Source organism: Acipenser ruthenus, chromosome 17 (assembly GCF_902713425.1).
Source record: "Acipenser ruthenus chromosome 17, fAciRut3.2 maternal haplotype, whole genome shotgun sequence".
NCBI lineage: Eukaryota > Metazoa > Chordata > Actinopteri > Acipenseriformes > Acipenseridae > Acipenser > Acipenser ruthenus.
Genome location: NC_081205.1, coordinates 30223863 through 30248941, shown reverse-complemented (window position 1 = coordinate 30248941; position 25079 = coordinate 30223863). Strand labels below are relative to the sequence as shown.

Sequence of the window (25079 nt, the reverse complement as noted above, 5' to 3'; positions counted from 1 at the left end):
CCAAATGTATTTATCATAAGAGTTCACAACGTTCTATTCCATTCAGGACTATATATGTAGTGCTGTTGTTAATGCCAATAGAGTATGTCCAGTGGTGCCCAGAGTATTGACGCTCTCCTAATTTTTTTATATAGATTTTACATTGGCTGTGTGGTCCAGTGGTTAAAGAAAAGGGCTTGTAACCAGGAGGTCCCCAGTTCAAATCCCACCTCAGCCATTGATTCATTGTGTGACCTTGAGCAAGTCACTTAACCTCCTTGTGCTCCGTCTTTTGGGTGAGACGTAGTTGTAAGTGACTCTGCAGCTGATGCATAGTTCACACACCCTAGTCTCTGTAAGTCGCCTTGGATAAAGGTGTCTGCTAAATAAACAAATATATTATTACCACTTAGGAAACATGGATATCTATGTACTCGCCTACAGTATAGATAGATAGATAGATACATACATACAGACAGACAGACAGACAGACAGACAGACAGACAGACAGAAAGACAGATATAGGTCCAGGCATGTTTTTTATAGGGTTATGAAGTAAATTATGAATGTGAAAGGTCTAAGATGTTCTAAACAATGAAATTAAGCATGATAGGAATGGAAATAGTTTATGACCATTTGCTTTCAAAGGTTATTGAAATATAATTGTTTTCTTCATTTTGTCGACCTCCATATTTCGCTTCACAATTTCAAATTCGGATCTTTTTTACAACACAGTATAATTTAAGAGAAGAATATTCATATATAGTACATCTCTGAGTAAGCAACGGTGTAACATGTCATATAGGAACTTATGGTGACCCATGATAAACATACAATGAGTTTTAATATACATTTCTATTAGGGATTGGAAACTAGCACATATAGAAAATGAATCTGCAATTACGTTACTAATTTAAGTGTTTTCAAATCTGTCATGAATATGACAAAAACATTTGGCATAGCCTTTTGTTCCTGATTAAGCATGTACATTTGTTATTTGGGATGGAAAAAAATGAAACAAGATCCTTATGGAAAAGACTTAATTCACAGTGACGATATTAAGAGTGCTGAACTTCAATCTTCTCTCCCTGACTAGGCTACTGAAACAGATGTGCTATTCCTGAGTGATATGCTTGTCTAATTGCTCAGCAGTGTTATTTGATGACTTCTTTTCTTCACTATTATTTTTTCTATTCCTTTGAAGTGTCCCTTTCATCTAACTATACTCCTGCTGTCTTTAGTCTTGTCTGTGGGCCTTCTGACATGTCTTGCTATTATTGCACAACTACTTATTGGATATTTAGTGTTTCGAGGTACTGTAATTTTAGGAGAACCATCAAAGAATTATACAATGTTAAATTTCCACTTACAGCAGATATCCACTTGTGGTCGGGGTCCCTTTGTCCCTCTTTTTGACATAGTTGCTGTCCAGAACCAAGCAATGATTCAATGTTATCAGTCTGCAAAGATGTCAGAACTGCTTTGCCAAGGCCCGGATTCAGACTTAATTATGGTGCCCTAACCATTCTAGTCTATAATAAAGACAATTGCTAAAAAAAAAAAAAAAAAATGTAACTGATCAAATAGCCCAAAACATAAATGAAATTGATAACTTTTGTTTGAGTTTTTATTCAAAATAAAGTTTATTTGAGCTGCAATATGGATGGCTGCCCATAATTGAAATGGAATCCCATACAGGCCAGTTTTTTGATGCAAGTGCATACTGTTCCGGAGAAATAAAACAGTTAACTTGAATCCATTGCAGTTGGGGCTGGTAGGACTGATAGACAGGTCCTGTTGACAGCTATTCTAAAACCTGGTGGGCCCTCTGTCTCCAGCCTCTAACAAACCGGAATCCTCAGCAAATAACACACGACCACAAAATGCTCAAACTGACACCTCCTTTGCACTCGGAGCACAGAAAGGTAAAAAACACAGTGTTTGTGGTGAGTGTAAATGCAAACCTGATACATCAGTGGGAGCTCTAGAGAGATCACAGCTACAGTCATAGTGTAGCTTAAGTATAGTGTAGTTCAGTTTAAGTACAGGCCATGCCTGCTCAATGGCTAACCTCCAAAGCACTCCAGTTAACTGTCACATCTCTGCACAGCCATTGTTAGTATCCTGGTACATCTTTTATGTATCAAGTATAATGGGTTCCTATTAAATAAAGACATAATAAAGTATTTTACCTGATTTACCACACACAAAAGACAGCATGCAGATTCAACTTAAACATGATAAACTTGTGTAAAAAAACACAACAAAACAATATGTTATGTCTTTAAGTAAAATACAACTTCATTGTGTAATTTACTCCTGTGAAAGAGGATCCTTATGTAAGGGTCTTTTTCTATTGAACATATTATAATGCAATACAGTACAATATGCTACATGTGGCACGCATATGTATTCCATATGGAGTCTATGGGATTACTGTATTAAATTGCTGTGTTGTAAAACATCACTTAGAAGGGTATGCTAATGAAGCCTGGCAAACACTGAAAACAATTACAGCGCCTTTTAAATGCTGGTTTGACATATGTGTTTCCTTTTTTTTAATGCTGTATTCGTTCATTGGATAAGGGCGTCTGCTAAGAAATAAATAATAATAATAAATAAATAATTAATATGATTTGAAGTAACTTTTTATTTATTTTTATTTATTTACTCCTGAAACATTTACCCAAAGGTACAATTAATTACCCCACATTGAATAAAACATAATAATGTTCCTTTAACGTTTGAACATTACAATATTACATTACAAAAAAGTATAAAATAATCTTACTAAACGCCATTCATTAAACACAATTTAAACGTCACTGTACGTATCGACAGAAGAGAAACAGATCTGTCTATGAAGGAACTTCTCTGTTCTCGCTACTGCCTTTAGCCTCCAAGTTGAGGTATGACACAGGCCCGGTTTTTGGGATGGAACCGCATAACAGTCTCGTGTTTCGATATGTAGTCACACGAGTGGAAAAGCGTGCAGGCATTTTTAACATTGTGATCAGAGAGAGAGAGAGAGAGAGAGAGAGAGAGAGAGAGAGAGAGAGAGAGAGAGAGAGAGAGAGAGAGAGAGAGAGAGAGGTCTGCTTTCCACCACCTTACCATTAAAGTATACCATTAAAAAACAAACTATGGACGATTACTTTATATGAATTATCATGTTATGCACGAATGTAAGAATTGGCTTTCTGTAATGGTGTACTTTTTAGAATATATCTAAATCGTTTACGCGATATATTTTAATATAAAATTTATGTCTTCCACACTATTACAGTTTTGATAGAGGATGTATTAGTTTATCTCTAATGTAATCACAGTTGTACATATAGACTGCCCCTGTTTTCATTCACGTCCCAAATTCTGGGCTGCTTTGCTTTTCAGATAACGTCCCAAATTCTGGGCCGCTTTGATTTTTAGATAACGTCCCAAATTCTGGGCCGATTTGGTTTGCAGATAACGTCCCAAATTCTGGGCCGCTTTGGTTTTTAGATAACGTCCCAAATTCTGGGCCGATTTAGTTTGCAGATAACGTCCAAAATTCTGGGCCGCTTTGGTTTTTAGATAACGTTCTAAATTCTGGGCCGCTCTGATAACATCCCAATTTCTGGGCTGCTCTGGTTTTCAGATAACGTTCAGAATTCTGCATTTTCGAATTCAGGCCAGTTTTTGAGATATTCTGCTTAGCTGACAGCCGAGTTTCTAAGTCATGCATGCACAGTTTACCATAAACTGGACCGTTAATTCATTTAAGAGTACATGAATCAAAGTTAATGTATTTTTACTCTCCTCAGAAAACATTTAGGAACATGGTATACCAAAAAAAAAAAAGGTCATCTCATTTGCTTATATAATGTCCATCAATATATAGTGAGGCATAGGGGTTTATCAGAACTTCTGGGTTTAAGAGACCAGTGCCCTTCAACAATTCAAATAAATCCTATTGTATTGTATTAGTCAGCATTTCCCTTATCTATTCCTGATCATTTATACTGTAGGTCAGGGATTTTCAACCTTTTTTGAAACTGTACCCCTTCTATCTGGAGGTTTCAGCTCGAATACCCCTTTACAATTTTCGCTCAACTGAACGCTACCTCAGTTACAACAAAATGGAGAATAATCTGATGACCCCCCCCCCCCCCCCCGTTTATTTAATAAATCTGGGTGACAAACTGCTAGTTTAGGACAGAACAACAAACAGTAAGCTTAATTCTTAAAACTTTTAACTACAAGTATTTGGATGCACAGAATTAAAAAGACAAGTATTGGGTTAGGAGCACACCTATTTTTTTGTAACTTTGACGGCCTTTTGTAAAAGTTTGAAGGCCTTTTGATACCCAGCATACACTGCAATACCCAGCAAAGTTATACACTGATATTCTGATAGCACAGCAATTCAAATGAAGTTTGTAATTGGTTGTGTTCCTCAAATACACAATAAAAAGTGATATTTATAGGGTATACAGCGATACAGTGGTTTCGGACATCTAAGAACAGGTACTGCGAGCATCTGGATTCATACCCAGAGGTACTCTGTAGCCTCCTAGGACATTCACAGCTTGTTTGACACCCTCTTGTAGTTGCCCGTTTCTGCATATAAAGCAAAATGCTGTTTGTCAATCTCTCTTTTTTCTTATAAATCAGTCTTTGCAGGAATCATTCCAAAAGCACTTGAATCAGTTAGGCACTACCAGTCTGACACTACAGGCCTTTAAATTGCAGTACCAATTTGCAAGTTGCTAAGTGGTTGCGTTCCTCAAATTTGCACTGCAAAGTGATATCTTAAAGAATAGGGTATATAGTGCTTTTTTTCGCCCCCCTCGCTTTTGGTGCAAAACTGTGCTCCGATACACTCAGGCTGATACTGTGATCACAAAACACTTGGAATGGACTTAAATGGGTGCTTCTGTACTCTTTTTAGATGCACAACAATCTCAGCTAAAGAAAATGGGTTCCTTCGAGTTCGTAAGACCCACGACCGCCATTAGCTGAGCCTTACCCCGATGGTGTTTTTATAATGGGATTTGCCATAGGGAAGGGGGTGGTCTCTTATCGTACCCGTATCTCCACGACCCCTGGGCCAACAAACTCAGAAGGACATTCTTTGCGTGCACAAGAGTCTTAGCTAAAGGAAGACATCAGCCACGGGTTCAAACGCCACCCCACCGCCAGATGGTGGGCGTTGCCCCAAAGGGGTTTTATAATGGGATTTCCCATAGACATTTTTCAGGGTGCTGTATCTTGGGTTCCGGGGGTCCCCAAGACTTGAAAATCGGTATGGAGGTCCACCTCGAGCTCAAAAGCTATTAGAAATGCAACCTTGACATGCCATCATGCTGAAAATGTGAAAAATTGTTGAAAATGTAGCATTTGAAAACGGGTGGCTCCCTGTGAAAGAGGGCCCCCAGACATGACCCTAGGAAGTTCAACCCGGTTTCTAGGCCCCAGGGTCATGGAGATATGACCCCGAAAAGGGTAGTTTTTGGACATTTTTGACAGGGCGTATCTCGGGTTCTGTGGGGGTTAGGAACTTGATTTTTTTTTGCGTTGGGGCCCCATGGGGCCCCGCACAAGGAGTCACCATTTTCATGGTTCAAATGCCAGGACGGCTTGGCAAAGTGAATTTTTTCGTATTGACATGAGTTTTTGGGTGAACCACCACACCTTTTTAGGGGGTGGTTTGGGGTGCTCCCCTGAGTCTATATCACTTTGAATGGTGGTTCTATGTGCTCGGGTTCGAGAGATATGCCTGAAATATGTTTTTCAACCCTGCTATAGACATGAATGAGGCTGAACACCCTGAACGCCCTGAAAATATAATATAATTTGCGACGTAAATGAAAACAGGGGCAGTCTATATGTAAAACTGTGATTACATTAGAGATAAACTAATAAAACTGCAATAGCGTATATGTTTTATATTAAAATATATCGCAAAAACGATTATAGATATATGCTACTTGAAAGAAAAAAGTACACCACCACAGAAAGCCAATTCTTACATTCGTGCATAACATGATCATTTATATAAAGTAATTCCTCATAGTTTGTTATATCAGTACAGTGTAATACCACATTATATTTTAATGGTAAGGTTGTGGAAAGCAGATCACTCTCTCTATCTGATCACAATGTTAAAAATGCCTGCACGCTTTTCCACTCGTGTGACGACATATTCATGTGCAGACATGGACCAATCAAAACGCGAGACTGTTATGCGGTTCCATCCCAAAAACCGGGCCTGTGTCATACCTCTCCAAGTTCCAACCAAGTTCAACACTATGCCAACACACGTCTCCATTGATGCAAACACAGCTTTACAGTGCAGTGCATCTAGAAAAACATGCAGTACAGAACACATTGGTAGCAAGGGGAGGGGGAGGGGGGGGGGGGGGGGGGGGGGGGGGCGCTTTCATACTTTTTTACTTTTCTTACCTTTTTCGCGTTTCTTTTTTCCCCGCTGCAGTGTTTCACTAATAAAGCATTCTTCAAAGCCAAATCCAGGGCTAGGAATGTAAAAACGGCAGCTCTTCATCCAGCCATTCTTTCGCTCTTTCTCTCTCATCGCTCCCTACTAAATGGCGTTGGTATCCAAATTCTAAACGTTGTGTTTAAAATCCTTTTAAAATACGACTGCTGTGTGAGCGTGCTCACGTGCCTAAAGTAAAGTGCAAGAACAGGAGAACTGACACTTCAGACGACGCAATAATGAAAAGTCAGATTGTTGTGACAATTAGCCATGGATACAACATGCATACCAACAGAATCAACAAAGCAACTGAGTCACACTGTCTTAGAAAGCTATCTTGATTACAACTAATATATATATGACTGATTATGCCTATATTCCCAGTGTTACCTCTCGTTTAAATTAAAAAGAACGAATAAATAAGTAACCACTTCTTATAAGAACGCTCAACTTAAATTCTTTCAAGTCTGTCCGATGTTACAGAATTTATACTTGAGCACAGCATAGTTATTTATTTTGGTCTTGTATAGAAGTATTTAAAGCTGGTGAAATATATTACAACCCCTATTCAGATAACAAAAACTTAAAATAAAAATAAAGCTAAAACGAGCACAGTGTTGTTCGCAGTCTTGCGTGCATATTCTGCTAAACTAGTATAGCAAGCATGACAGTCCAAAGGCCGTATTGAAACGTACATACAATTTTACAGCAGTAAACGAAACATTGATGGAACAAGGGTTACAAAATTAAGGTTCATTTAAGAGCTCCTACGTGCACATACCATAGCGCTGTTTGGTAAATATTAGACGATATTAAACATGAAACATTAAACAGATGTTTTGCATCTTGAAATGACACTAACTATTTAATATATTCAAATATTAAATAAAGTTTATTGGAGGTTATTGTCAATTGCGAGAAGAGGTACACTGTAAAAAAAAATACCGTATTATTACGATAAATCAAACTAATATTGACATTGTTTTTCTTTTTTTTTTTTTTAAGTTACGGTAAAAGTTGTTCAATATTAGTGTGAAATACTTAAAAAAAATGATGTACCTTTAATAATATGGAAATTAGTGAATATTAGGTGTATGATTTTTTGATAACAAAACCCACTATGGCACAGACTAACCTAGCCTATATTTGTAACACAGCGCATTCCTTATATTAATTTAATGTAGCCTATGGGTTTCATAATGTTGAACATATTTTAAACACTTTTGTTTAATCGTATATCTGTTTACGTGTTAATGTAAAGTACATACATATGTCTTATCATTCAGGTTTTAAAACTGTGGATGTCTATTTAAAATATTTGAAGATACGTTTATTCTTTTTTCTTAAGGATTTCACACACAGACTGCTCCTGAAATGCGGGTTCAGTCTAATTTAAGCATACCTGTATCCGGTTTAACTGGCAGAGTCTTCATAATGAATCCATAAAATCACTGCAATTGTATTACTAAATCTAACATCTTGCTTTGGTGAACTTCAAGTCACTAATCTCAAAAACCTGGAAAGTATCGAATGTGTGTGTGTGTATATATATATATATATATATATATATATATATATATATATATATATATATATATATATATATATATATATATATGACCAACTTTTTTTCCAAAACAGACCTAACATGAAGAGAACAAAGTGAAACGTGAATCAAACTCACTGAAACAAAATTGACATCAAAATGTAAAATCCAACAACAAAGGGTTTTCATCTTCAAATAACATTATTTAATACAAGTATCGAGTCAGTTATAAATAAAATGTGTAGAGAGATCACACAGTTTAGTTACCAAAAGGGGAGTTCATTTATTTGAATAAATTAACGCGTTGTCTTTTTGGCGTCACCACATAAAAAGTTATTAATGCAAATACCATCCCATAATTATGTATCCCATATCAAGTGAAAATCTGCATCATTCATGTACCCAATGTTCAACAATTATGCAATAAGACCCCCACCAACATCACAACAGAGAAAATGTACATGAATAAACGTACTTCTATGAAGTAAAATTAAGATTTGGACAATGGAATATTAAATCACAATATAACCAAAATAAACTTTGCTTCTTGTGTATCAACATATTTTACATGTATGTACCTTTTTTTTTTTTTTTTTTTTTTTTTTTTTCAAAATGTGAATCAGTGAATTCCAGATCTATATAGTGTAACCCCTGGTCGGGTTAGATAGGCTAAATGTCAAGACATTGTTTTGATTTTGCCATAGTTTATAACTATGAATTAAGTCAGTACATAATCTCGCAGCTGTAACTTTTTTTTTTTAAATGATTATTTCAAAATGTTTGTGAAAAATACTTCTGAAAACACTGCAGTCCTTTAATATGAAAACGAAGTGCAACCGACTCAAGTGACGTCGTCGATGAACGCAAAGTACACATGCACATATTGTTTTGCTATTCTCTTCTGGAGAAAAAAAAAAATCTCCCACGTTTAGTCTTTTTTTTCATAATGGTCCAAAGTAAAAAATGTTGTGGAAAACTCTGGTACGTTTCAAATTAAAACGAGGCCAGCCTCTTGTCACATCAAATAATAATGTATTAAAGTAAAACTTCGCAGAATCGTTCATTTTGTCAAACAAACGTCTGAACGTCCCAGCTGCGTATTTTTCTTATTCGTGGTATACTTTTGCTTAAATAGACCTCTTCACTTTTTTTTCTCTTTTTTCTTGATGCTCCTGATGTGCATTTTTGACTTGTCAGAACCAATAACTTTTTTGTATAAATATAAGAGTTCATTTTTTTTTTTTTGTTTATGTGTTATGAACTCCTGTTCAAATTCACAGTTTTATAAATAGCCTATACTTTTTTTCCCCATCTGTATAAATGTCCTCCTTCATGTTCATTTTCACACACAAAAAACATACATAATGTCTTTTGTTTGGAACAGTTTGTCAGCCTTAGTCGTTGTATCTGACTTTCAAGTCAGTTTGAGTCTGTGTAAGGCGCTTTGGTCCGCTAGTCACAGTCCCAATGCGGCAGCGTGTTTTTTGGCCTTGAGTCTGAGATCTGCGATGCTTGAGTTTTTATTGGTGGTCTTGGCGGCTGCAGCTGCAGCCACAACTGATGCAGCGGTTGCAGATTCTGCCGCAAGCGTGGCCAAGGGCAACCCAAATGGTGGAGCGGGGAACATCATGTAAGGCGCGTGCGCCGCCAGGTGAGAGTGCAAGTGATGGTGCGCGTGGGCCACGGCACTGTCCAGCTGAAGCTGGGCCTGGACCTGAAAGGAGAAGGGCGGCACGTTGCAATGACTATCCTAAAGACATACGGATAGGGAAAAAAAGGGGGAAAAACAGAGTATTAGCACCTGAAAGGCTGCTGAAACGGCAGCATTTTAGGTGACCCCCCAACCACACACACCAACCCTCATGAATTCAAACAAAAAAGTCCCCTTTATATACATAGGCCTACACATTCTGTACATCAAGACTACAGTGTTCCGAGGGATGCCGTTTATGATTATAATTATTACAAATAAGAAATGTGCAAAACAAAAAAAAAAAACTTGAAATTATTTACTTATCATTTACAAACGTTATATTATAATGATAAAAAACATCAAAAAAAGTAAAGCGTATTAATTGATATAGTCCTATTCTTCAGCATACTGGACTTGCCTGTTGAAACGGCATTCGTAAAGCTCCTACGTTGACATATGGCGCTACTCGGCAGGCTTCATACTGACTGGCTGCTCCGATAAGGACTCCTGCAATAATCAAAGAACAGGTTCAAACCTCTGCCTAAACCGAATGGAAACGAATAAAACAAAACAAAAAGAAAATCTGAGCTCTATTGTTTGTTTTTTTTTGCTTTCAGACACAAAACGACAATCTTTCAAAATGTAATTTGTTTAAAATACCATGTGAATGAAAAGTAGTCCACGTTGCACATATTGTTGTTATATATATATATATATATATATATATATATATATATATATATATATATACACATATACATATATATATATATATATATATATATATATATATATATATATATATATATATATATATATATATATATAACGTTTCAGAAAACAAATTTGGTGCTCACCTTTATGGAGTTGATTCTCTTGTTTTCTGCATTTAGCTCTCCTGTTTTGAAACCAAACCTAGAGGGAGAGACATTCATTATTGTCAGCCGCACGGAACATGCTATACCTTTCAAACTGGCAACAGGCTCCTGAAATATGAATGCCACTTACCTCTCCTATTTTAATTATTACAATTAGAACATACACGGAGGACTGTATGGGGAGAGAAACCACAAACACAAATAAGTACACTTGATCGAAATGTGCAGCCTAAATTGGACCATAATAAATTACTTTTTCAGTCCATGGTTTCATCTTTCTATAGATTATGGTCCCTGAAGAACCAGATTGACTCCCTGATACCCAATACCAACATGTGATAATGGCCCTGGACGTCTGAGCAATGGGATCTAAGCAGAGTGTGCTCATTAGTAGCCTGTAAAATTAATTAGCTTTATCTGCAAGAAAAATGATGTTACTGAAGCTTTTAATGCCTCGCAGTTTAGTTTAATTACTGTCATAACAACTCAAGAACAAAGAGTTTTCTGAAGATAGCTGTTTCTCAGATACTTCTTTGTCGCAGACGTTATTTTTGGTTAAGAGAATAGGCAAAGACAGATTAAGAAACTCATTATTATGGTAATCTGATTTGAATCCCATGGAACGGATACATTAAAACGAGAAACATAATCATTGTGTGGTGTCTGAAAGACATGGGGAAAAAAGGCGTTTAACTTCACCACTTCTGGAAAAAAAAAATCTTAATTTACGTTATTTACTATAGATAGCTGACATCAACAATCATGTGCTATATATACAGGTTGCATATACTTTATACATATTTTATGGACGTTTTCATTTTAAAATGTTCTTCACAATTGCTATTTCCTGTACTTTTCAATTACGGAAATCTGTGCAACATAATCGAATCTTTGAGTGGAAAATAATATACTGTGAAACATGCATAATTTATTTAACTCCTCGGTATGTGCGACTTGCAAGTTGTTAATGATATCATGCATTAGGCCAACGTTGCAAAACAAATGCTATTTTAAAAAGTCTGTTCAATTTCTGCAGAGCCAAATTTTGTTTGTTTAGGTTAAATGTTTTTGAAAGTAACAAAACAGAAAAAAAAAAACAGAAAAAAAAATATTTGGAAACCTGATAACATTGGATCAGTATGATGGAAATCGATGTCTATGTTCATGGTCAGTGTTCGGTTATATTTATAACCTTATCCTATTACAAGTAGATTGTACCACACTTAAAAACTGTTATTATATCTCGGTGCAGATGGTCCTCTCTGTAATAGTTCTGAAATCTTACGAGAGCTTCAGCTGTCTGTGCGGTAAATAACCGTTACATAAAGAGACTTTGATAAAATTATAACATATTTTATTGATACCAGCAAAGCATACAACTGAATCTTTATACCAGAAATCAATTGACAACAATATAGTCACCCAGCAAAAATGAAGTAAAACCCATTCTTTAACGTGAACGTGTTAGCATATAATAAATAACTTATAGAAAATAGTCTACGAAACCGAAACATGAAATCTATTTTAGGGCTTTGTACAGCTTATGCATAGGTTTTCTTTAGCAAAAGTAAATAAAAAGTGAAAATGAAAACATTGTGGTCACAAATGAATACAAACTTCAATATTTGCACATTTACCGGTAGAACATCCATTCTGTGAAAGATAATAGCTTATGCATAGTCTTTTTTTTCTCAACTTTTTGTTAGGTTTCATAGCAATGTTAATTTGGACAAGCTTGATTCTCTATATGTATTTATTATCTGAACATGTGAAGTGAAGACTAATTGATGATACATTCAACCATTATTCTTAAACGAACCTTCGCTGTTTGGGTTTATTGTGAATATGTGTCACCAATGATTACTTCAGACACAATACTTTGCAACACAGTTAGTAATTGTATTGCTGTTAACTGCACCTAAAACAAACACGTGCAGCATTGCAAGCACAACAGTCGTCCTAACCTGCACACGCCAGACACAATAACGCTATTACCGTATGAAAGAATAGGATGTATATTTACAGAATGCCTGACTTACTTGTACCCTTGCTTCAGACAGACCCAGTCGTTGGCTAAGCTCTTCCCTCATAAAGGCGTCTGGATAATGAGTTTCGTCAAAAAGTCTCTCCAGCTCGTTCAGTTGCTCCAGCGTAAAGTTAGTCCGACTTCTCCTCTGCTTTATTTTGGTTTGTGCTTCATCGTCCATTGCCTTGGAATCCTCTTTTCTTTCTTTCATATCTGTATTACCTGGAACAAGAGATATCGAACATGAGGCAATTAAGATGGATTAAATAAGGGTACAGAAGGGATGCCTTCTCCTTAAATAATAAAAAGAAAACAGCTGAGGATCTGCCTTCCCACCAACCCCAGATTTGTATTCCGATTAGATTTTAAATAATTAAATCCTTATAAATATGCACGCCCCTGTTACACAGTTGGATATCTGACAGTGGTTGTATGATATTTTCAAGCATAAAAAACGAGGTTAACTTTACAAAATGTTTTGAGCAGTCTTCTTATGAGGAATATTCACAAGCGCAGTTATACGAGGCAGTTTCAGCCGCATACAACGGGAATAGTAATATCTGGTTGTCATTATGGTTAGCCTGAATTTTTTCGATTGTGGAACAAATACATCCTTTTTGTTATCCCTAGGCAGCACTTGCATGTACAGAAATACATAATGTCACACTGGTTATCCGTAATAACCGCATAACATTTTTTGGTCTAAATGTTTTCTTAAATACATATTTCTTCGTTATAGGTTATCATGCAACACTACCTTTTATTTAATCGGCCATACGCCCTTTCTGTGTTCAAATGTTGTTACATAGCCTATCAAATAAAGATGATTAAAAATGGAATTAAAAAAACACACACGTGTAGTAATATCCTAATTGTTTAGTCTATAAAAGCAGTCTCAACAATAAGAACATTATAAACAACACCAGTATTTTTTTTAACGCCATTGCATTGAATTATTTAAATAGCTGTAGCCTACAATTGGAATTACAAAAAAAATTATATTCGATTACGTGCAGGCATTTTAAATATGACTCAACAGGATCTGTTTTCAATTTATATATATGTGTATATATACACACATACATACCGTTTTAAAGTTCTTACTCAGCAATAATCAAGTGTTATATGATAAGCGAAACGAATGCGATTTGTATTAAAATATAAATAAATACAACATTCTGAAGTACTAAAATGTGCTCATTAAAACATATCCGGAAGATGCTCTCTATCAAGTTCCGATCTCGTCAGACATGGTTATTTGAACATAGCACTAAAGTAAACAGTCAACCCAGATTACATCCGTCCCGTGCACTGCGCTCTCCAACATTGCATCAAATACTGTATCTACCTGTTCTCTGAATGAGGCAAATATCTATGCTATTTGTATACAAGATACAAATAATAACCGTATTACAGAAACATCATATGTTTGTATATCGGTTTTAGGTAGGCTACGTTATAATGAGAATCAAATGGCAGATTTTTTATCAGGGCTGTATGAATCGCTTTGGTTTTTGCATTCTGTGCTAACAGCTATAACGACCTGTTCCTGGGTTTATCTTTTGCTATATAAACGATAATACGTGTTTTTTTTTTTTTTTTATCTACATGACAATATAATGGATATTAATACAGTACGTGAATTGTTGTTGACAATGGTTGTTCCATTTATTATTTGTTATGCAAAATGTGTTGGAACCTAATGGCACATTTACCCCCCCACCCCACATAATATATATATATATATATATATATATATATATATATATATATATATATATATATATATATATATATATATATATATATATATATATTATATATATATATATATATATATTCGTATACGTATATTGTGCATAATACTAATAATAATAATAATAATAATAATAATAATAATAATAATAATATCTCACATACTGCATACAGACCACACATACACAATATGTATTTCTTGCCTGCACGACACTTAATATGACAGGTGTATCTGTACACAATATTATTTTAGCTCATGGTGGCAGGCTACCTGTTTTTCCAATAAACAATTTGAACACCTTGCTGTGTTCACAGCGTTGCATTGGTTTCTTAAACAGCTAATATACAGTATTGTTGAAGACAGATATATGTCCTAATAAGAAAAAACGTGAATACGATTGAACGGATTTTGTGAATGTAGGGCTACTTTTACAATGATTACATCATGGCAGGAACATAAAAGTTTCATAGATCTGATTATGTATGAATGAATATGGCCCAAGTCTTACTGTTGCAAGTATTCCTAACATTTCCAAAACATCACGAATAACAATATTCAAAATGAGAGAAAAAAATGTTATCAAAGTTATACGTACGTTTGCACTATTTCAGTTTTTCATTTATTTAAATTTTTCGTAATAACTGTAACCTTAACGAAATGCATGCATGTTTACATTAAATTGACTAAAACGCAGGATGAGAGGCATAAGCCAAACATTAAACACTTTCATTTACTCACATATAGTTTCATTTCTTATCTCTGTTGGTCGTTATAAAATGCAGAAACACGGTATTCTCCCGTCAAGACGCATTGTTGAGTTTTAGGAGTAAAAGGGAATATATAGCTGGTTACCATCGATTATTTTTGGACTGCACGAGTCCCTGGTTCTCTCCGGCCCCAGCATGTCAATCTCCCTGCTTGGAGATCGCGCGCCTCCCCGGGCAATAGCGTTCATCTCTTCCCGGCTTGGCTCACTCGAGTTCGGCTCCCTCCCTCGCACGGGTCCAGTTTCCAGAACCTCCCTATACGTGATGACTTCCTTCTTTTCCTTCACTTTCTGATCAAAAGACTTGGACACGAAGGCGGTAAGTTCTTCCATCACTGCTCAAAATATTCTCTTCTCGATCTTTTTTTTTTTTTTTTCAATTCCAAAACAGCCACCAAAAACACATCAATGGTGTTATTTTTCTCGACCTAAATATAAGGTGATGTTTGCCAAACCTAGATCTCGAGTTAAATATATAGCTCTCTGCCAATTCTTCTTGCTACGGAGTTCAGACCTGCTGGTGATATGCTATTGAAGTCACACTATTTATACTTTGCAATGCCTGCCCCTTGATCTGTGCAAATTACCTCCCCTTAGGAAATCTGGATGAACCCCTTCTCTTTTCCGCACACTGTCAGAGAGAGAGAGAGAGAGGCAAAAAAATAAATAAAACACATTATCAACCCTCCAGGATTCTGATCATTCTTACTGGGTTGCTATTGGACATTAATCCAGGATTGACAAGAAGCACTAATTAATTTAATTAGGCGTGGATTCCGTGCTATTGTCCTGAGTTGGTTTTTACACACTAGGGAGACGGGTGGGATCTGCAGGGGTGTGGCCAAGGTGAAAATGACAAGCTTGCACAGATGAGAGCACATGGAATGGGAGCATCCTTAAAATAGCTGTGATCGTTTAGAAAGAACACTAGTATTCTAACCATACAGGTAAAAAACTGTACAGCGCCGTCTGCTATATATGGCCATGGATAAGTACAAGCCCCACACAATAACATGCTACTGGTTTTGCATTAGAGTGCATATATATATATATATATATATATATATATATATATATATATATATATATATATATATATATATATATATATATATATATATATATAATTCACTATAGTTGATTTAAGTGATATGGTTTCAGCATAATGATTTATATATCATTATCATTATATGTGTTCTTTGTCATTGATGTTGTACATTGTAGCCCTCTTAAATCATGTTTTTATATAACTTTGTGTAGTATAATCCTTAGATTTATATTTTGTTTTCGAGCAGCATATTTACATAGTTTTTCAAAGAGTAAAGTTGTACCGAGATAAGGTTACATTGCGTTTTAAAAAGATTTCAAAGATTGAAATCAACGTTAATCACCATTCCTTAAAATAATATTTATCTAAATGATGATTTCTTCTAAAAATAAATATGACTGTATCCAATAATAATAATAATAATAATAATAATAATAATAATAATAATAATAATAATAATAATAATAAAAACAACACACGCATTAAGAAGCGTTCATTATAGATTTATATAAAACAGTTATGCCACATTTTGCAATATTATGTAAGGTCTTAGGTACGTTTTTTTTTTTTGGCTAGATATTAATATTTTATGATTTATTTATACATTTTCAGTGCTTATTGATGAACTTTGTCTATAATTGGTCAGTACTTTTCATTGTGGAATGCAGATACACGACCTGAAATCAAGCTTCAACACTTACTCTAATAAAATATTTATATTGTTTATCATCTTCTATAATCTATATCGATTTGTTTCATTAAGTTTCAGCCATTTTACATAAAGTGGAAACATCTTCCTTTATACTATTGAATACCAATTAAAGCAACTCCCCCCCCCCCCCCACACTTTCTTTTTTAATTCAGAGGAAAAGAAATAGACCGAAGTTTTATCTGATTCCATCTGCCCATTGCAGGGCTCAACCCTCAATTACGCAGCAGAACCAACAAATCCAGATTAATCAATAAAAAAAAAAAAAACATCACCTCATCTCGATGATGACATCTTGTTTAAGTACACACACACACACACACACACACACACACACACACACACACACACACACACACACACACACATATATATATATATATATATATATATATATATATATATATATATATATATATATAAATGACAACTGAAACCGAGTTAAAGATTTCTGGACCGATTTCCCGTTATTGTTATTTATTTATTTATTTATTTATTTATTTATTTAAACTAAAACGAGATGTGATCCATCATTGGAGAGTTTATTAAACGTCGTCATAATTGAGATAACGGTAATAAATCCAGCCTCTGTTATTAATACTGGAAAGAAATACACGATACGCTTGTTTTTTGTTTGTTTTTTTTATTCTCTGCTTTAAATAATAACAGGGGACAACATATACAGAAATGTAATTAGGGAAAAATCTACATCATTTTAAGAAACAGGAGGTTTTTAGTACTGTATTTTACTAATTATTAATTTTTTCAGATGAGTATTTGCAAGGACAAGGAAATTAGTGTCCTCCAGTTTTATGCGTGCAACATAAAAAAATAAAGTCACTTTCTAAGCTGTATTATTTACGTTTCATAAACTCATAACATAAAGTGACATTTTGGAGGCAATTTATCACATGTGGATCGACTGTTTTATATATTTGCATGATACTGTGAAATGTCTAAAATTCAACCATGCATGTGAACATTAGTAGACGGGGACGATACACGTTTTATAGTGTAGAATATTAAACTGTGTAGTCAGATGCAGAGTTTAATTCAGTCTTAACACATTAGGCATATACTAATACGTATAATCACCGAGGTGAATTCCATGTTTTAATAAACGTATGTTTTTATACAAATAAAAAGTATCATGTAGCGAGTTTTTCAAACACGCGAATAGCAGGTTGATCATGTAACGAAAGTTTAATCACAAAGGTAGGACAGATCAATGTACAAAGTAATCAGCGATCACTTTCTTAATTAAACAGAAGCTGTTTGTTATTATTATTATTAATATTATTATTATTATTATTATTATTATTATTATTATTATTATTATGATTCTATTTTTTTTACTAGCCTACATGTAACAGTGTAGAGCAAAATGCAATGCGATGCGTATCTTTTTTGACATCTTGTATATATATATATATATATATATATATATATATATATATATATATATATATATATATATATATATCTATGACGCAGGGTTGATATGACTCCTTATATAATGTAATTGTAGAGCATGTACATACTTACAAATATATGTGACATAGAATAGACGCTATAATTTAAATAGTAATCTGACAGTTAAATCTGTAGAAATTTGTATGCCTCTGTATTTTTTTATCTATTGAATTCTTACATTTTATTATATTATTAACTGTTTTTTTAATAAACAGATTAATTATATATGCAATAAAAACTTGTATGTAGTTTGTGAAGCTATCTGTATCGACTCTGACACAGATAAAATAGCTGGGGAAGTTTTATTTGAACGATTGCTCCATTATTGATTCTTTTAAAGGATAGATCTATGCGCTCTGAGAGCTGTAGGTTAGGTCTGGAATACCATGCATGGCGCTGTGCTTGAAACAAGACCTTTAGCTACCTGCTGTTCGGAAAAGGATAACTAAAACAAACATTTAGGTAAGATTACACAATAAGATATTTTCTGAATTCTAAAATAAAGCGACCATAAGAATATGCTGTCTCGGGAAACATAGCGAGTGTTGCTGCTCTGTATGGGCAGGTGCTGAAGCGAGGCCTGGTGGTGTTACTGTGTTTGTATTTTGAGATTGATACAGTACGACCGCGATATTCGCGCAGTTTTATACATACGTTACTTTGTGTTTGTTGTGCGCCAGTGTTTAGGGGACATCGTACCCGTGTCCTTCAGTTGTGGAAGTGCTGTGGTGATGGGAGACTGTAGTCTTTACGGTGCTGTGCTTCACAAGCATTTAATAAAATCCTTTACATGGTCTCGTCCTAACTTGACTTTTTGGTCCTGCATTCTTTGCTGTAATGGTACAGAAAATATCCCAGAAAAACGATTGCTAGAAGCTTGATTGATTTCTATAACTATGTATGTATGTATATGTGTGTGTGTGTGTGTGTGTGTGTGTGTGTGTGTGTGTGTGTGTATATATATATGTCCAAAGTTTCGATCCCCCAGTGGAAATTTGTAATTTCTAGAAATTTCTCGAAAACAAATAATTATAGGAAACATCTTTTGTAGCAAAAGTTTTGCTTTTGTGGATGAGAAAAAAAAAAAAACGTTACAAGAAATAGATGTCTACAATTAATTATTTCAGCAATTTTTTTTTTGCAAAACTCAAAAAATGCTAATTCAAAAGTATTCATTCCCTGACAAGGAACCATTATTTTATTTAATCTAACCATTCTGAAGTAGATTTTGATGCGTGCTTTGGATCTTTGTCGTGTTGGAACGTCCAGTTGCGCTTTTAACACTTCAAGTTTTGTAGCGGAGGCTTTCAGATGATTGGAAAATATCTTTTGATACGCTATGGATGTATTGTAACTAAATTTCCTGTGCCATTAGAGGAAATACAGCCTCAGAGAAGGATATTACCACATCCATGCTTGACAGTAAGTATGGTGTTCTTGTCTTTGTAATCCTCACCAGACTCTCCAAACCTAAGGACTATCAAATAGCTGGATTTGTGTTTCATCAATTCACAAAACTTTTGACCAGAACTCATATACATCATTCAAATGCTGTTTTGCAAACTTTAAAAGATTTGTCCTTGTGAAGTTTTCCTAAGAGTGGCCTTTTCCTTGGCCTGCGACCATTGAGACCTTCACCATGCAATACTCGACCTGTGGTTGAAATGGAAACCCCAGTCCCACTTGAAGTCAGTTTACTTTTAATATCTTTGGCAGTCAATCTCTGATTTGTTATTAGCCTTCATCACAATTCTTCTACATGTTCTTGGTGAAAGAACCTTCTTTCTTCCAGACTGAGGGAGCGTTGTGACAGTACCATGAGTCGTGTACTTTTTGATAATACACAGTAGTTGAAATTGGGATACTCAGATGCTTGTAAATCTTCTTGTATCCTTTCCAACATTATAACAGTAAATAAATGTTCTGCCTTCAGATAGCTCTTTACCTTTTCCCCATATTGACTTATTGGTAATGACAGCAGTCATCCTGTGCCTAACCCTTTTATACTCTCTAAGAATGTTCACCTACAATCCAGCATTTTCTTGACTTTTCTAGAATTAGGTTCTGCTTTATCATATTGAAATTTCTAGCACCTTGTTAGCTTCAAAGGGTATGTATACTTTTGAATTAGAATTTTGGGGGTTTTGCAAAAAGTTGCTTAAATAAATAATTGCAGACATCTGTTTCTTGTAACTTTTTTCCTCATCCACAAAAGCAAAACTTTTGCTGCAAAAGATTTTTCCTAAAATTCTTTGTTTTCGAGAAATTTCTAGAAATTATAAATTTCCATTGACTACAAGTGTGTGTGTGTGTGTATCTATCTATCAATCTATCTAACTATATATATATATATATATATATATATATATATATATATATATAATTCATTACCTCCAATACACAGAAAATGTCATTAGACCAAAAAAAACCAAATATAAATGCAAAATATTTGTTTTTAAATAAATTATATTCCATGTAACTGGTTTATAGCCTATGCATTTTATAGGATAAACCTAAAGCATTCATGAATACATCCATCTTTTTCCATTAGGAACCTTTTAATAGCAATAGTTGTTATTAGTGGAGACTTGAAAACAGGGTTGAGGTTGTTTTGACTTGGAATAGTAAAGCGTTCTGTAAATTACCTGATAGAGATGTAATACAGTCACAGCTGAGTTAACACAGCCAGACTGCCAGCTTTCCCAATTACGCCGCCTTCTACTTTGTATGACTTGGAAATCATTGATCATTTCATATAAGACTTTGATGTGTATTACGTTCCCAACTTATTGTGTCCTCTACTTTTCTAAGGGGAGCATTTGCCCCATGGACCAGCATAGGACCACAAACACATACATCTATTATAGAAACTTCAGTTTTTAGACATTACATTTACTTGTATTATTGTTACTGCAATGCATATAAAATACATCCTTTAAAAATGTAGCAGACATTTCTTCATTGCAAATGGGAATATGTGGTTTTCTTACATTCTTTGATTATTTTGGCTGAAGTTTTTATAAAACTAGTGTAACCCCTGAAATTCTTTTTCACCTCACCTCTATGGTGAAGAAACCAGGCAATATTTATTGGAAATAGATGAAGGCCAAGACATTGCAGGGATGTAGATGAAAGCCAGAACCAGGGGAAATTCTGGCTTTTTTCAGCCTCTGCCATATTCCATACTATATGACATCTATATTACATTCCTGTGAATTGTTACTTTCAGTCAATCGTGACATTTTTTAAAAATAATAAAAAAACATTTCTCCGTATATTTCATTGCCTTACTCTACTGTTTTTGATCTTATAAGTCAACATAGTTATCAAAAAGAAAGAACAATGGCATGCAATTAAGCAACTATTTCAACAGGGGAATAAAAGTTTAAGTAAAAGAAACATGCAGCAGTACACACAGTAATACAAAGGAAACCTATTCAAAACTGTACTGTAGGTAAAAGCTGTCAGTAATATATGGTTCATTATGTTAGACAGGTTGCAGAAGAAAGGTACTCGGTCAAAACGCCAGTCTGTGGTTGTTAAGGGTCATATACAGATATAACCTGCAATGCTTTCTGTTTTCTTGCTGTATGAAATAGGTTTTGTTTTGGTTTGCAGTAAAGATGGGTCGGCACTCCTCAGACAGTGAGGAAGACAGCAGGAGCCATCGCAGAAAGAAACATCGGCGACGATCTTCCAGCAGCTCCTCGGGAAGCAGGGTGACGAGCAGGAAAAAGTCTGGAAGAAGAACAAAGTCTAAGTCAAGATCTCCATCTCCTTCACGCACCAGACGGTACAGTTAGTGCTTATGCTTGTGCCATGTTTGTAATGTATGCCGTGCCAGATGGCTTAGTACACTAACTGCTCTTTCATCACTGGAAGTTTGGGTGAAATGTGTTTGGTGGTCTCAGCTTAGCTTGTATTACAAAACCGCAGCGTCATTTGGCACAATTGGAACTTTGCCACCTGTTTATATATTGGTGAAAACAAGGTCCTTTAGTGCAGAGAGACGCTTAACCCCATTTAACCTTATGCTTGTCTTTCCATCTCCTTATTCAGTATTTACATTTGCTTATAAGTGCACTGCTTTACTGAATTATTTACCAATGCTGGTAGAAGACAATTCTATCCAATGGAAAACAGTTGCTGTTTTATTTTTCCCCCCCAGATTAAAACAGAGCCACTATGGTCTTTAGTTGAGAGAATAAGGATGAGGAAAATTGTTATTTTACATATGCCTGCTTTTGAAATGATTGGCTCCCACAATCAGATCCTACATTTTTAATGCACCTTGTTAACAGTCACTGCATAATGAAATCTTCAGTGAGCTGTACCCTTTCAATAGACATCACAGCCTCACTGCACTCATTAATAGTATTTTATGTTTTCCTGTAAAAACATATTTATTTCCTATTAGTCATTGGTTGTTTTTTATATATATATATATAATCTTAGTTCATTTACAATTTTAAAACCTTTTATACTGAATGTCTATTATTAATTATTTATGGTAAACAAGCAGAATAAAGTTCCAAACCAGAATACAAAATTTAAATAAACATAAAGTATTAATGCAGTGGCTGTAAGAAAATGATGCCGTTTTCGAAAGGCTAGTGTCTGTTTAATTGTACATCATGTGATACACTGAGGTTGCACAAAAAGAATGCACATAAGATGGCAACAAAAGAAAAGCTTTCAGTGCTCTTTTGTGGTGTTGTACAGAAAGGATCTCAAGAAGTCGTAGTCTAAAGGCAGATCAGTCCAGTCTTCGTACACTTATCATTTTCCTTTGAAAACACATTTTTTAGGTATACAAGCATAGTGGCAGTAATGTATTCACTCACTTAGACACTGATACCAGTGATCAATTACATACAGTACATTTTCTCTTTTAGTATAATCACCAGTACTTTTGATCAGTTTCTTGAAATGTTCTTTTTGTGTTAGCCTCCAAAACTGTGTTCTCTTACGACTGTTGCATTAAGAGCAGATTTTAATTCTTGAGAGTAAACAAGTTTACAGTAGAAATATTTCACACAAAGAATCAAACCAGAGGTAAACCAACTGCAGTACAAAAAGACTTATAGAATCCTATAAATTCTGCAGACGCTTACCTTGCAAGTAGTGACTAGTTACTAAACATAGTTCTATGACTCACTCTTAATCTAGATGTTGATGCTGTTTGGGTGACCCTGAATTACTATACTCAATTAAAAGTGCATTCATTAATCTATGTAGCTCGTAAATATTTCAGACGCAGACGGCGGTCCAGCAGCAGCTCTTCCTATGAGTCCCGGAAGAAACGAAGCAGCCGGAGCAGGTCTGCTGAGCGAGGCAGGGCTTACAGGTCTCGAAGATCTGGGTCAAGAAGCCGAGCAAGAAGGTACTTCCTGTCTTTTTATTTTAAACATCTAATAAGGTCCCCCATATACAGTGCATTGTGTGGTCAAAAGGAAACGCACAAACAAGAGGATTGAAATCATTGACCACATGTCTAGTCATCGGCATCTGTGTGGAGTAGTGGTTAGGGCTCTGGACTCTTGACCGGTGGGGTGTGGGTTCAATCCCAGCTGGGGGACACTGCTGCTGTACCCTTGAGCAAGGTACTTTACCTAGATTGCTCCAGTAAAAAACCAACTGTATAAATGGGTAATTGTATGTAAAAATAATGTGATATCTTGTAACAATTGTAAGTCGCCCTGGATATGGGCATCTGCTAAGAAATAAATAATAATAATCAGAAATACAGTCTGTACTGTAAAGTCGCACCAGTCCCTATGGCATCCTAGAGATACCGGTCCAAGGGGTGTTGTCCTTCAGTTGTTATGGCTTGATTATGAATAAAAGAAGGATTGCTCCTTTATTTTAAGTTCTAAGCAAAAGATGAAGTCACAATAAATCCAGAATTAACAATTTGAAATAACAGCGCTGTCTGCAACCATAATCTAGCAGTATACCACCTAAATTCCTTTTGCGTGAATAAATGATGCTAAATGCAAGGTTTCAGTGTGTGCGGCCATTCTGACCATGACTGAACTGATGAGTCCATACCTTTGGCAACATGTGCATCAAACTGAGAGCCTATGCCATTCTTGACAAGTGTGTTTTGAACAGTGGGTGGGTAAATAGGGGAAGGGCACAAGCTGACACGTTATGTTTAAGAAAATGTTCAAAACGAAGATAGGGAATACAGTATGTCCTCTGCATGCATACTGTGATGGGTATTCACAAAATTCATTTTAACTACCTTTTTGTAACAAATATTGTTCTGGTTCTAGACCTCTGTGTTCCTTGGTTTCCTGAAATCTTTTGTTTTTAAAATACGTTTGTTCAAATACGTTTATTAAAGGTTCAGAGCATTAAAGTACCACCCCTGGTGTTCAAAATGACATCACATTTGCGACATAAAAATACTAAACCTAAAGCATATACATTAACCTACACTAGGTTATTGCAATAATGGAATAATTTAACTGAAAGCATATATCACTTGTATATTAAATGTAAATTTCATACCAGCCTTTTTGTTGGGAATTACATTTTAGATCCACCATAAAAAATTTCAAAGTACCTCCAGTCTACTGCTGTTCATTAGGTTTGGTTTTTAATAACAAATATAACCGTAACATCATAATGCAAGTACTTTGTGCATGGATGGTTAATAAAACTAATGTCATTAACATTGCAAATTAACCAGCAAATTACAGTATGCTGTTAAGTCCTTCAG

At 35.1% G+C, this 25079-nt stretch overlaps 3 protein-coding genes across 4 annotated transcripts in view; 1 reads left to right on the top strand and 2 right to left on the bottom strand.

Annotated features, from left to right (window-relative positions):
- Positions 1-6657, bottom strand: part of LOC131697986 (uncharacterized) — a 59042-nt gene extending 52385 nt beyond the window's left edge. Inside the window, exon 1 of the mRNA XM_058990355.1 lies at positions 6424-6657. Within this exon, the coding sequence (XP_058846338.1) occupies positions 6424-6553 (130 nt within the window). The 5' untranslated portion in view covers positions 6554-6657. The remainder of the gene's footprint in view (positions 1-6423) is intronic.
- Positions 6658-8261: 1604 nt separating this feature from the next.
- On the bottom strand, positions 8262-15723 carry LOC117423272 (short stature homeobox protein 2-like). 2 transcript variants are annotated; one of them, XM_034038800.3, is made up of 5 exons: positions 15209-15723; positions 12614-12822; positions 10554-10611; positions 10115-10203; positions 8262-9717 (listed from the first exon to the last, which is right to left on the bottom strand). In XM_034038800.3, the coding sequence occupies exons 1-5, from the start codon at positions 15453-15455 to the stop codon at positions 9460-9462; spliced, it is 861 nt and encodes a 286-aa protein (XP_033894691.1). In that variant the 5' UTR covers positions 15456-15723; the 3' UTR covers positions 8262-9459. The 2 variants fall into 2 exon arrangements, with proteins under 2 accessions (XP_033894691.1, XP_033894690.1); XM_034038799.3 differs by having other exon boundaries at positions 8262-9753; positions 15209-15721.
- Positions 15724-18685: 2962 nt separating this feature from the next.
- Positions 18686-25079, top strand: part of LOC117422872 (serine/Arginine-related protein 53-like) — a 94902-nt gene continuing 88508 nt past the window's right edge. The window contains exons 1-3 of the mRNA XM_034038078.3: positions 18686-18814; positions 21971-22145; positions 23607-23735. Coding sequence (XP_033893969.2) covers positions 21976-22145; positions 23607-23735 — 299 coding nt within the window. The 5' untranslated portion in view covers positions 18686-18814; positions 21971-21975. The remainder of the gene's footprint in view (positions 18815-21970; positions 22146-23606; positions 23736-25079) is intronic.